At 44.3% G+C, this 12697-nt stretch overlaps 1 protein-coding gene and 1 long non-coding RNA gene across 4 annotated transcripts in view; one reads left to right on the forward strand and one right to left on the reverse strand.

The window, feature by feature from the left end:
- LOC132493395 (uncharacterized) overlaps positions 1 to 12697 on the reverse strand; it is a 67833-nt gene that overhangs the window by 48223 nt on the left and 6913 nt on the right. The window lies entirely within an intron of this gene.
- LOC132493391 (BCL-6 corepressor-like) lies at positions 256 to 1021 on the forward strand. Its single transcript, XM_060103875.1, has 2 exons — positions 256 to 445; positions 764 to 1021. Exons 1-2 carry the CDS (start codon positions 268 to 270, stop codon positions 940 to 942), a joined length of 357 nt encoding a protein of 118 aa, XP_059959858.1. The 5' UTR covers positions 256 to 267; the 3' UTR covers positions 943 to 1021.

Consider the following 12697-nt stretch of genomic DNA (forward strand, 5'->3'; position numbering starts at 1 on the left):
ACAGTGTATGTATGGCTATACATACACACCACATATATCTCTACATACATATGGCTTTATGAATAAAGAGTGCGTGACTAGTTACACATAGACACTCTTACGTTTTTATCATTCAATTTTAAAATATCTCAGTTGTATCATAAATTGTGGTTGGTTTTGGGCAAACTTTTCTTTGAAGATACTTTCCTTTAAGGTAAGGGCAGTGAAGTAGCTTTGGTGGTAAGGTGTGTCTTTTTTCCATCTCCGTTCTCTTTGTAGCGTGCAGTGATGCGCTTCTCAGAGTTGGAGATGAAAGAGCGAGAAGGTGGCCACCCCACGACCAAAGACTCCGAGGTGCGCAAATTCAGCCCCGCTGACTGGGAAAGGCTGAAAGGAAGTCAGGACAAAAAGCCAAAGTCGTTCGCCCTGGAGGAGGCCATTGCCGACCAGAACGACAGTGAGAGATGTAAGTGAACCCAGGCGGCTCGCGTGTGGTACCACGTCGGTGGGAACGGGGCGGTTCCACTCCCAGTGCCGAGGGAGGTGAGAGGAAACAATACGCTTCCGATGGCCCAGCGTCTGGGTGCTGGCTGTTCGGAGAATGGGCTGTTCTGGCCACCCTTTAAATGTAACATTTAAAAAAATGAAAACACATTAGTTCTTTGGAAAATGTCACCCACATCATCTTCATCACCATTGCCATTGATCTTTGTGTCCTTTGAACCTTTGATAACCCATGAATGAGAGAAATTCTGTGTGTTACATTTTGTTTGTCTCTTCCCAGGCTTCACTACTTTCAGTTCCTCAAAAACTGTCAAGCCATTATTAAGAAATCAAAGCAAGCAGGAAGTTTTAAATGACTCCACAAAATTGCGTGAGCCTCTACCACATGTTAGGCCAGGAGACAGCTTCCTAGTTCGGCCCTATAATATCACTCGCTCCCTTTACTTGGAAAATTGCTAAATGCTACTACGGAACAGACGCTCTGCTGCTAATACAGACTGACTCTATAAGCCCCAGCCTACTGAGCTGTCCAACTATGAGATGAACTGTTATTTATTTATTATTATTATTATTATTATTATTATCATTATCATCCTCTAACATATTTTGAGGGCTTCCTGTGAACTGGGCCCTGCTGAAGCATTTTGTGTGCATTTTTATCATTTAATCTGCATGACAGCCCTAAACAGGGACTCTATTATTATCTCCATCTTAGAGATGAAGAAGCTGAGACTCAAAAGCTGAAGTGAGAGGACAGCATTACCTTGATACCAAACCCAGACAAGGACACTACAAGAAAACTACAGACCAATATCTCTTATGAACACTGATACCACAATCCTCAACAAAATAGGAGGAAACTGAATTCAACAGCACATTAAAAGGATCATACACTATGACCAAGTGGGATTTATTCTTGGAATGCAGACTTGATGGTTCAACATATGAAAATTAATCCACGTAATACATCACATTAACAGAAAGAAGGAAAAAAATGATCATCTCGATTGATGTACAAAAAGCATTTGACAAAATGCAACACTCCTTCATGATAAAAGCACTCAACAAACAGGGAATAGAGGGAAATTACCTCAACATAATAAAGGTCAAATATGAAAAGCCCACAGGTAGCATCATACTCAAAGGTGAAAGTCTGAAAGCTTTTCCTCTAAGATCAAGAAGAAGATAAGGATACCTGCTTTTGCCACTTCTATTCAACAAAGTACTGGAAGTCCTAGCCAGAGCAATTAGGCAAGAAAAAGAAATAAAGGCATCCAAATTCGAAAGGAAGAAGTAAAATTATCTCTGTTCACAGGCAACATGATCTTACATGTACAAAATCCTAAAGAGTCCATGAAAAACCACAACCCTCTTAGAACTAATAAACAACATTCAGAAGCAAAATCGTAGGATACAAAATCAACAACAAACATCAGTTGTGTTTCTATATGCTCTCAATGAACAATATGAAAAGGAAGTTAAGAAAATAATTTCATTTATGATAGCATCAAAAAGAATAACATACTTTGGGATAAATTTAACCAAGGTGGTAAAAGATGTGTACACTGAAAACTACAAAGTGCTGCTGAAAGAAATTAAAGACACAAATAAATGGAAAGACACCCTGTATTCATGGGTTGGAAGACTTAATATTGTTAAGATGTCATTACTACACAGCAGGATCTACAGGTTCAAAATCCCAACAGCAGTTTTGGCAGAAATAGAAAAATCCATCCTAAAATTCATATGGAATCTCAGTGGACCCCAAATAGCCAAAAGAATCTTGAGAAAGAAAAGCAAAGCTGGAGGTCTCACACTTCCTGATATCAAAACTTACTGCATACAAAGGTACAGCAATCAAAACAGTGTGATACTGACATAAGGTCAGGCACATAGGCCAATAGAATAGAATAGATAGCATAGAAATAAAACTTCGCATATATGGTGAAATGACTTTTGACAAGGGTGCCAAGATTATTCAATGGGGAAAGAACAGTATTTTCAACAAATGATGCTGGGAAAGACTGCAAAAGAATTAAGTTGAACTCTTACCTTACACCATGTATAAAAATTAACTCAAAGTGGATCAAAGACTTAAACGTAGTCTAAAACTATAAAACTTGTAGAGGAAAACACAGGAGGAAAGCTTTATGACACTGGATTTGGCAATGCTTTTCTGGATATGATACCAAAAGCATAGGCAGCAAAAGTAAAAATAGATAAATTCAACTATGTCAAAATTTAAAACTTCTGTGAATCAAAGGACACAATAAACAGGGTGAAAGGCCATCTAGAGAATGGGAGAAAATAGTTGCAAATCACAAATCTGAAAAAGGGTTAATATGAAGAATATATAGAGAACTATAACTCAACAACAACAACAACAAAAAACCCCCCAAATAACCTGATCAAATATGGGCAAAGAACTGGAATAGACATTTCTCCAAAGAAGATATACAAATGTCCAACAAGCATATAAAAAGATGCTCAACATTACTAGTCATTAGGGAAATGCACATCCAAACCACAGTGAGATACCACCTCATACCCATTAGGATGGCTACTATCAAAAACAAACAAACAGCAACAGAAAATAACAAGTGTTGGCAAGGATGTAGAGTAGGGGAACACTAATGCACTGCTGAGAATGTAAAATGGTGCAGCTGATAGGAAAAACAGTAGAGCGGCTTCTCAAACAATTTAGAATAAAATTATATGATCCAGCAAGTCCACTTCCGGGTATATACCCCAAAGAATTGAAAGCAGGAACTTAAAGAGATATTTGTACACTCATGTTTATAGTAGCATTATTCACAACTGCCAAAAGTTGGAAGCCACCCAAATGCCCACTGACCGATGATTGGATAAGCAAAATGTGGTCCATCCATACAGTGGAATATTATTCAGTGTAGGAGGAAGGAAATTCTGACACATGCTACAACATGGATGAACCATGAGGACATTATGTGAAATAAGTGTCACAAAAAGGCAAATTTTGTATGATTCCACTTATGTGAGGTACATAGAGTAGTCAAGCTCATAGAAACAAAATAGAATAAGGGTTGCCAGGGGCTGGGGAAGGGGGAAACGGGGAGTTGTTGTTTAATGGGTACAGTTTCAGTTTTGCAAGATGAAAAATTCTGAGGCTGGTTGCACAACAATGTGAATAACTTACAACTACTGATCTGTACACTTAAAAGTGGTTAAGACGGTAAACTTTATATGTATTTTACCACGATTTAAAAAATGGCTAAGATGAAGGGACTCACTCAACATCAGGATGCTGGCCCAGGGCAATGTCAGGGTTTGAACCCAAGTCTAATTCCAAAACCTGTACCTTTGATTTGTACCCTGTGATTTTCAGAGTAGAGAGTGATTTAATAATGAGAGAGGAGACAGGCAGGACCTAATAGAGAAAACAAGTGCATTTTTTAAAGGCTCCTGCATTTTAAATGTTTAAAAAGTATATAGTGAGTCCATAAAATATTGAGACGTTTAAACATCTCTTAACAATGACCATCTGCTCTGATGACTCCTGTGCTTTGAGGAAGCCTCCTCGGGAAGCTGACTTAGTTATGACGTTGCCCTGACGTTCGCTGACGTTGTCGCTGAGGTTCGACGTGTACCTGGAACCGTCCTTTGGAGCTAGGTTTCAACCTTGCATCACCTGGAACTGGGAAGCCCCATCTCAGACCATAACTTCCCGCTCCCAGCCTTCCTTATCCTCTGTCTCGTCCTCTCCTTGAGTCCCGTAGCCTTTGCTCCCCGTCCCCTCCCTATGCGTAATGCCCTACGCTCACTCAGCCTGGGCCCTGCTCGAGCTCACCAGCTCCTTCAAGTCCATCCCGGCCCCCAAACCCTCCTGCCACCCTCACACTTCTGTCCTGAGGCTGTCCCAGTGCCCTCTGGGCCCCCCAGCCAGCAGGTCCCTGGTCTTAGGCTTTTCATTCTACTTTGATAACAGCCTCCTAGGTCTTCACCTCCTGCACCTGCCTGCATCCTCCGTCTGCTTCTCCAGACCCTCCTCCATCCCTTTCCACGGTGCCCTCTGCCCAGCAGGCCCACCTGTGCAGCTACATCCATGGGCTGATGGGCTCCTTGCCTCTGGTTTCTGGTTGGGTTTGGCCAATGGGGGGGTTAGAGATCAGAGCAGGGAGGAGAGAGCTTGGGGTACTTACTCCCCTGGCTTCTTTTCTGTGGGGCCACACAGCTTCCCTCAGAGGACTCTATCCAGCCCTCAGGGTCTCCGGGTCCCAGGAAATGCCCCTGCCCCTCACCCCTCAGCTCTGAGGGTGGGAACAGTCCTCACTCATACTAGCTCTGGGCCCTGCACTATCCTTTGTGGTTTCTCTGAGCCCTGCCCACTCCCTATGGAGTCCCTTCAGGAAACTCCCCTCCATCACTCCACTCCCCTGTGAATGTGCCTTCAGCTCCCTGCCAGGACCTGGACTTCCCAGGCATGGAGAAGCTCTTAGGGGATCTTCAAGGCTTCTCTTAGCTGCCAAGCGCCTCTGGGTGGTCCTGCCTTCATCCCAACCTGGTCTGGTCCCTCTCCTCAACCATCCCTCTTCTGCATCCTCACCTTGACAGTGTAACTTCTGTCTAACCTGTGAACGTGCTCACCATTCCCTTGGCCTGGAAACGCCGCCCCTTCCCCCTTCCTTTCCTTTATTGTCAAATGGCTTCAAGAGGTCCCTCTCCCGTTGGGTCCTCAACCCACTGCCATTGCCCTCGGGGGCCTCTTCGGGCTCTCGGCCTCCCTGTGACATGTGACACAGTTGTCAGAGAGAGGCACGTGGCCTGGTGGTTCAGGGGTTGGGGGAGCAGGGCAACGTGGTGGTTATTAGACTGGGCTCGAGCCCAGCTCTCCTACTTCCTAGCAGGGTGACCTTGGGCAAGTGATACCTCAGCTTCCTCATCTGTAAGGTAACAAAAGGACAGTCTTATAAGTTACTGGTGACATATAAATGATATAATACATATTAAAGCACTAAAGCTTCTCTTTGGTTGCTCCCTGAGCAGCAAAAGTGAGTTTGATAAGCTGGGCTTTGTAGGATTGACAAAAGGTACTGCTTGGTGAAATGTTCAAAGGAGTGGGATAACATTTTTGAAATTAACGTGTGTGTGTGTGTGTGTGTGTGTGTGTGTGTGTGTGTGTTTTATCTATTTCTTTTAACCTTTTGGTTCTAGGTTATCCCATCCCCCAGCCCCAGCCCCCCACTGCCTCCAGAAAGGGATGTAGTGCAGAAATAGTAAAAAAAAAAAATGGGGTTTTCAAAAGAATATGGATTTGAGGAAATGGCCAGGCGCTGGTGAGACGAGTCTGGGATTGGAAGGAAAGAAGAAGCTTCTCTGCTTCCCCGTCGGCTGGATCCTTCCTCCCCGTCTCCCCGGGAGAGCCCTGTGGACCGGCGAGGCCTCAGGAGAGGCTGGTCCTGAAGTCAGACCGCCCGAGCGTGGTGCCCAGTGACCCAGCCTCCCTCTGTGACCTCAGGCAGGATACTCGGCCTATCTGTGCCTCAACGCCCTCATCTGTAAAGTGGGGCAAACAACACTAACTTCCTAAGGATGAAATGAGTTAATACACTCGAGAGTGCCCAGAACAGTACCTGGCACAAAGCAAGCTGTCTCTGTGATGAATACCCTCAGCCTGGCAGCAGCTCTCTGGCTCCCTCACCTCTCTGACTGCTTCCAGGTCTCCACACCGGGCTCCTCTCCCCTCAGATGTCCGTTTCCTCCGCACTCTGTCCATGGGCTGGGGCCACTGTACCACCCCCTCGATTCGCAGGTGTGTATTTCCAACCCCTGGTTCATCTCCAGGCCCCAAACTGCCTGGCTGCTTCCGGGATGTTGAGGTGCTCACTCAACCCGTCCTGCTTCCTGCCCTCTTGGTAACGGGATTATCACCTGCCAGCTCATCCAGCCATCTTTCTCCGTGGCCTGTGGCATTGATCCTACTGATTCTTCCAGAAAGCTCTCAGACCAGTCCCAAAGCAACGGTCCAGTCAGGTGGTAGTATTAATGTGGTGGGCAGAATGGTCTCCCAAAGATGCCCATGCCCTGATCCTCAGAACCTGGGAATATGCTCCATGAGGTGGCCAAAGGGACTGTGCCGATGTCAAGGTTACTAATCAGTGCTCTTAAAAGAGGGAGACTAAGGACTTCCCTGGTGTTGCAGTGGTTAAGAATCCGCCTGCCAATGCAGGGGACACGGGTTCGAGCCCTGGTCCGGGAAGATCCCACATGCCATGGAGCAACGAAGCCCGTGTGCCACACCTACCGAGCCTGCGCTCCAGAGCCCACGAGCCACAACTACTGAGCCCACGTGCCACAACTACTGAATCCACGTGCCTAGAGCCCGTGCTCCACAACAAGAGAAGCTACTGCAATGAGAAGCCCGTGCACCGCAACAAAGAGTAACCCTCGCTCGCTGCAACTAGAGAAAGCCTGTGCTCAGCAACGAAGACCAAACCCAGCCAAAAACTTTTAAAAAATTTTTTAAAAAGTGGGAGGCTATCCTGGGTTATCCAGGTGGGACTAATTGAACTCCACCAGTCCTTATAAGCAGAGAACTTACTCTGGCTGGATTGGAGAGATAAGTGGTGTTTCTTGCTGGGCCCCCACTTAACAGCCCCAATGCTCCTCTTCCTGGGAAAGCAGCAGGTCAACGTTTCCTCTTTACCCAAATCCCCCCCTAGATGGCACCACCTCAGTCTGTTGCATGAATGAGGATCACTAGAACATTCATCTCACATTTCACTGACAACCCCCATTCTTGATTCCACAGGGTGGAATTTCCCTAGGTTACTCAATTATTTTGTTATCTCAGTTAACTGAGAATTTCCAATTTAGATATTAGATGTTCCCAAAGCTAAATTTACACTCAAAAAGTGAAGCTTCTGTTTTTAGAAGCTTGAGTCAGCTCAGTCTGAAACTCAGCCCCACCTCCCCCGTCTAGCTGTGTGATTTGGGCCAGTTCCTTAACCTTTCTGAGTCCCATGTCCATGTCATCAAATGAGGATAATAATGATAATAGTAGTTCTCACCCGCACAGGATTTGTTTTGTGGATATAATTCTATAAATATATATACAGAACATACATAGATGATGTATAAAGCCATGTGAGATGCAGTAAGTAGTCCATAAATGTATGCTGTAGCTGTTTGCATTATGTATGCTATTCAAAAGATTATGATCTTTCTTTCATCTCACATCCATCAGAATGGCTACTATAAAAAAAAAAAAGGGAAATAACAAGTGTTGGTGAGGACTCAGGGAAAGTGGAACCCTTGTGCCCTGTTGTGAGAATGTAACTTGGTGCAGCCACTATGGAAAACAGCATGGCAGTTCCTCAAACAATTAAAAATAAAATTATCATATGATCCAGCAAGTCTACTTTTGGGTATATATCCCAAAGAACTGAAAGCAGGGCCTTGAAGAGATATTTATACACCCATGTTCATAGCATTGTTTGCAACAGCAAAAGGTGGAAACAACCCAAGTGTCCATCAGTAGATGAATGAATAAACAAAATGTGGTGAATCCACACAATGGAATATTATTCAGCCTTAAAAAAGGAAGGAAATTTGGACACATGCTACAGCATGGATGAACATGGACATTATACTCAGTGAAAGGATATTATACTCAGTGAAAGAAGCCAGTCATGAAAAGACAAATACTGTTATGATTCTACTTATATGAGATACCCAGAGTAGCCAAGGTCATAGAGACAGAAAGCAGAATGGTGGTTGCTGGGGGCTGGGATGGGGGGACAAGGGGAGTTGTTGTTTCATGGGTGCAGTTTCAGTTCTGCAAGATTCAAAGAGTTCTGGAGATGGATGGGGGTGATGGCTGCACAACAGTGTGAATATATTTAATGCCACTGAACTGCACACTTAATAAAAGTGGTTAAGATGGTAAATTTTATGTTATGCATATCTTACCACAATAAAAAAAAAATGAGAAAAATGAGATCACGATCTAGCCCTTTCCTCTGAACTTTTTCCTCTTGGAAGCCCTCCATCTGCTGGTGAGAAACTAGTCCCATCAATTGCTGTGCTGGGTACTGACCAATGAAATCAGCCGCCAGTTCCCAAACAGGGGACAAAACATTGCCTGAGGACTGGTGAGACCTATCAGGTGAACCCCCAGAGCAAGGAGCACTTGGGGAGAAGCCAGGGGTTAGGAGGGGGTGAGGGGGGAGGATGGGAGCACGACCCAGGCAGGAGGACAAGCGCGATGCAGATGGGGAGCCAGCAAGTGCACCCTCCCAGGCCTGTTTCATTCCGTGGATTTCCCCACAGAGAGTCCACCTGTCACCTTCTGTCTCAAAATGCAGGTGTTCGCTTAGAATAAGAGAAATGTGAATTAAAATGACACAGGTACCATACTTCACCCCGTAGATCAGTGAAGATCCAATGGGGGGTCAGCACCCTAGGCTGAGGAGGGAGTGGGAGACGGGCGTCCACTGCTGGCAGGACACCATATCCGGAAACCTCTGGTGGGAAATTTGGCCATGCCCATCAGAGTTACAGCTGTGTGTGTCCTTTGACAGAGCAGACATACTTGCATGTCCGTGAAATTATGCAAATAATAGGAGAATCCCAGCAGCTCTGTTTAATAATAATAAACAAGATTATGGTGTAGGCTCTGGTTCTTTCCTGAGAGGCAGCCCAGAACTGGCAGGGGCCAGGAAAAGGGACGAGAGTCATCCGGCTGGATGGGATCTGGGGTGTGTGTATGAGATCAGTCTGGCTTCACGACCCTCAGATCCCACGCGAGAAGGGCTGACACAGGCTGGAGAGATGGCTAAACCCATGAGAAAGGAGATGCCTGGCAGGACACTGACCACCGAGGGTGAGGGGTGGACACCAGCATTTCATCCCCCTGTCATGTCTGTTCTTTCTTTTTCTCTTCCATCTTCACCCTCCTAGCTGCAGCCCTGCACTGACTTGGGCTGTCCTAGAGCTCAGTCTTCTAGGGATCCTGGGACTTCCACAGGGTGGGACTGGGGGAGTCCCTGGGGAGGGGGTAGGGTCAGTCAGCCCTTCATTGTTTACCCTTCGCTTCTCTTTTCCTCAAAACAAAATTTATTGAAAGAATCCACAAACACACACACACACACACACACACGCACAGACACACACAAGCAGGAGCTCTGCTGATCAAGAAGGGAGTGGGAGGGAGCACTGATGGTGGGGTTCTCAAAGTGTGGTCCTGGAACCAACTCCAGGCGACTCCATTCCCCCCACCTGAACCTGGGGAGCATATAAATGTGAAGATTCCTGGGCCTTACCCCAAACCCACTGGGTCAGAATGCCTAGGAGTTCATGTTGAACAACCACTCTTAAACATACGGAAAATCCAACAACCACTGGCTTTGGTGTTTCTTCATTCTGGAAGAACTGAGTCCCTTTCTCAGCAGAGTTTAAATAACAGCCACATCCAACTCTAAAAATTACACTTTACAAGGCACATCAAATCATATAAATTATAACTTGCAAGGTTTAGCTGTGAAATGAGCAAGGCTGAGGCTTTTGAGCTGTGTAAAATGGGAGAGGGGAGATTGTGAATAGAGCTCCTGATGGCTCGTCTGCACACAGCAGCCGGGATGTTCACTGGCAGGTCTCCCCCTTGTTTACAATCCTTCAAGCCTTCTTCCCACTGCTTTTCAGATAAAGATCAAAACCCTTATGGTGACATGAAGGAGGCCGACTTGTCCCTTAGCCCTCCTCCTTCCCACTCTGACTTCTGGACGCCCTGGTTTTCTCTCAGTCCCTTGGGTTCACAATATGCTCTTCCACCCCAGGGCCCTTGCACATGCCATTCCCTTCTCCTATTGTCTAGTTAAGTCCTCCTTGTCTTCCATATTCCTTTCCTTTACAGCCCCAATGTTGGAATGGAATTAGTCACACCTTTGTGGGATCATTTGACTTATTTCTCTCTCTCCTGGCAGCTTCCTGATGGCAGGGACCATGTCCAGTTCTGCCATCACTGTACCCCTAGACTTGGCTCGGTGCTGAGGCTCTGGGTAAATACTGTGCAATGAATGAGTGATAGCAACAGTTATCACTGTTGACTATAAACAGTTCTCACTAGCCTGGCTATAAACAGGCTTCCTATTGCCTTAGGGAACCAAACTCCTTACAGGATATAGAAAAAAGTCTGGAGGGTAAAACCCTGCAAATATCAATATTGATTTTTCCCTGAGCCAAATGATTACAAGTGACTTTTATTTTCTTCCTTATATTTTCCTTTCTCCCAATTTTTAAAAACAAGAAGCATGTAACTACCTTCCATTATTGGACAGAGTAAATGATGTCGAAATACTACGATACCAATAGTCCAAACAACATGTCAGCCTTGCTGATGAGTAGAAATCTTTAGAAGCATGACTGCCTATTCTTTAGGATTGATCCAGGCAAATAAAACAAACAATCTTTTTTATTTGCTAGATGTAACCTCTGGGTAATTGCAAGGATGATTTTTAGTAATATAAATCCCTGACATTTTTTTTTTTTTTTTTTTTTTTTGCGGTACACGGGCCTCTCACTGTTGTGGCCTCTCCCGTTGCGGAGCTCAGGCTCCGGACACGCTGGCTCAGTGGCCATGGCTCACGGGCCCAGCCGCTCCGCGGCATGTGGGATCTTCCCGGACCAGGGCACGAACCCGTGTTCCTTGTATCGGCAGGCGGACTCTCAACCACTTCGCCACCAGGGAAGCCTAGTGACGTATTTCTTAAGCTAAGTCCGAGGAGCAGTAAGCAGTCAATTATTTATATACAATGAATGCAACTCAATTTCTGTCTCATTAATAACTGTCCTCATTAGTTCCCTTTTCCAAATGGCTTATTAATGTCAGTGGATCCTCATCTCAACCCTGTGCACCTCTGAGGATTCTTCTCAGTCTCTGTTTTAGGAGACCATAATAATGATCATTGTGTCATTCACTGAGCACCACATGCCAGGCTCTTTATATGCATTTCTCACTTAATCCTCAGAATAACCCTGTGAGGTAAGAGGTTTACAGACAGGGAAAAGGAGCTCAGAGTGATTAAGTAATTTGGTTGAAGTCACTCAGCCACAAAGTAGCCTAATGAGATTCAAACCCAGGTCTGTCTATCTCCAAAGCCTGTGCTTTTAAAAATTACTACAGTTTTCTAATATCATAGTCAGGTTCAAAACAGAGATCTCTGTCTCTACTTTAGCCAGACAGGAAATAAAACTACCCCAAATCTATGCCTTGTTAGGATAAAGAAGAAACTACAGTTCTTCTTCTTCTTTTTCCTCCCATTTTGCACACTGCATAGATGTTCTGTGTCCTTGAAGGGAGACCATATCATGGAGGAGAATCTCACGGGGAGGTTCATGGAGTTAAACATTCTCAGAAAACTAGGAATAAAGAGTGAAATTTCTCACTTGGTAAGAACATGTATAAATACCCGACAGTTAACCTCGTACTTAACGGTGAAAGACTGACTTTTTTCCCCTAAGGTCAGGAACAAGCGAATATAAGGATTTATACACTGCTCTTGTTCAGCAGAGTCCTGGAAGTCTTAACCAGGGAAATAAAGCAAGGAAAAGAAGATTCAAGGCATTCACATCTCCTTTTCTGAAAGGAGAAATAAAATTGTTCTTATTTGCAGATGACATGATTGTTTATGTATAAAATCCCAAGAAATCTACAAAAGCCCTTATATAAGAAAGTGCAGTTAAGGTTGCAAGATACCAAGAAGCATACAAAAATCAACTGTATTTCTATATACTGTCAATGAACATGTGGACACCAAAATTTAAAATATAATACCATTTATAATCACTCAAAAAAAAAAAAGAGAGACATACTTAAGTGTAAATCTAACAAAACATGTACAGGACTGGTATGCTGAAAACTACAAAACACTCATGAGAGACACTGAATAAATGGAGAAATATACCATGTTCATGAATTGGAAGACAATGTAGGAGTATATCAATTATTCTCACATTGATATATAGGATTAAACACAATTCCAATCAATATTACAGCATGATATTTTGTGTATACAGACAGGCTTACACTGAAATGTAAATGGAAAGGCAAAGGAACTAGAATAGGTTAAAAAATTTCTTTAAAGAAAGTGGGAGGAATCACTCTACCTGATTTAAGACTTACATAGCGACAGTAATCAAGGCTATGTCATAATGGTAGATCCATTATGACAAATAGATC

Source organism: Mesoplodon densirostris, chromosome 7 (assembly GCF_025265405.1).
Source record: "Mesoplodon densirostris isolate mMesDen1 chromosome 7, mMesDen1 primary haplotype, whole genome shotgun sequence".
Lineage (NCBI taxonomy): Eukaryota > Metazoa > Chordata > Mammalia > Artiodactyla > Ziphiidae > Mesoplodon > Mesoplodon densirostris.

Coding starts and splice junctions, on each gene's coding strand:
- LOC132493391 (XM_060103875.1), top strand. CDS start 268: ATGCGCTTCTCAGAGTTGGAGATGAAAGAGCGAGAAGGTGGCCACCCC. Junction 446..763: donor CCAGAACGACAGTGAGAGAT/GTAAGTGAACCC, acceptor GTCTCTTCCCAG/GCTTCACTACTTTCAGTTCC.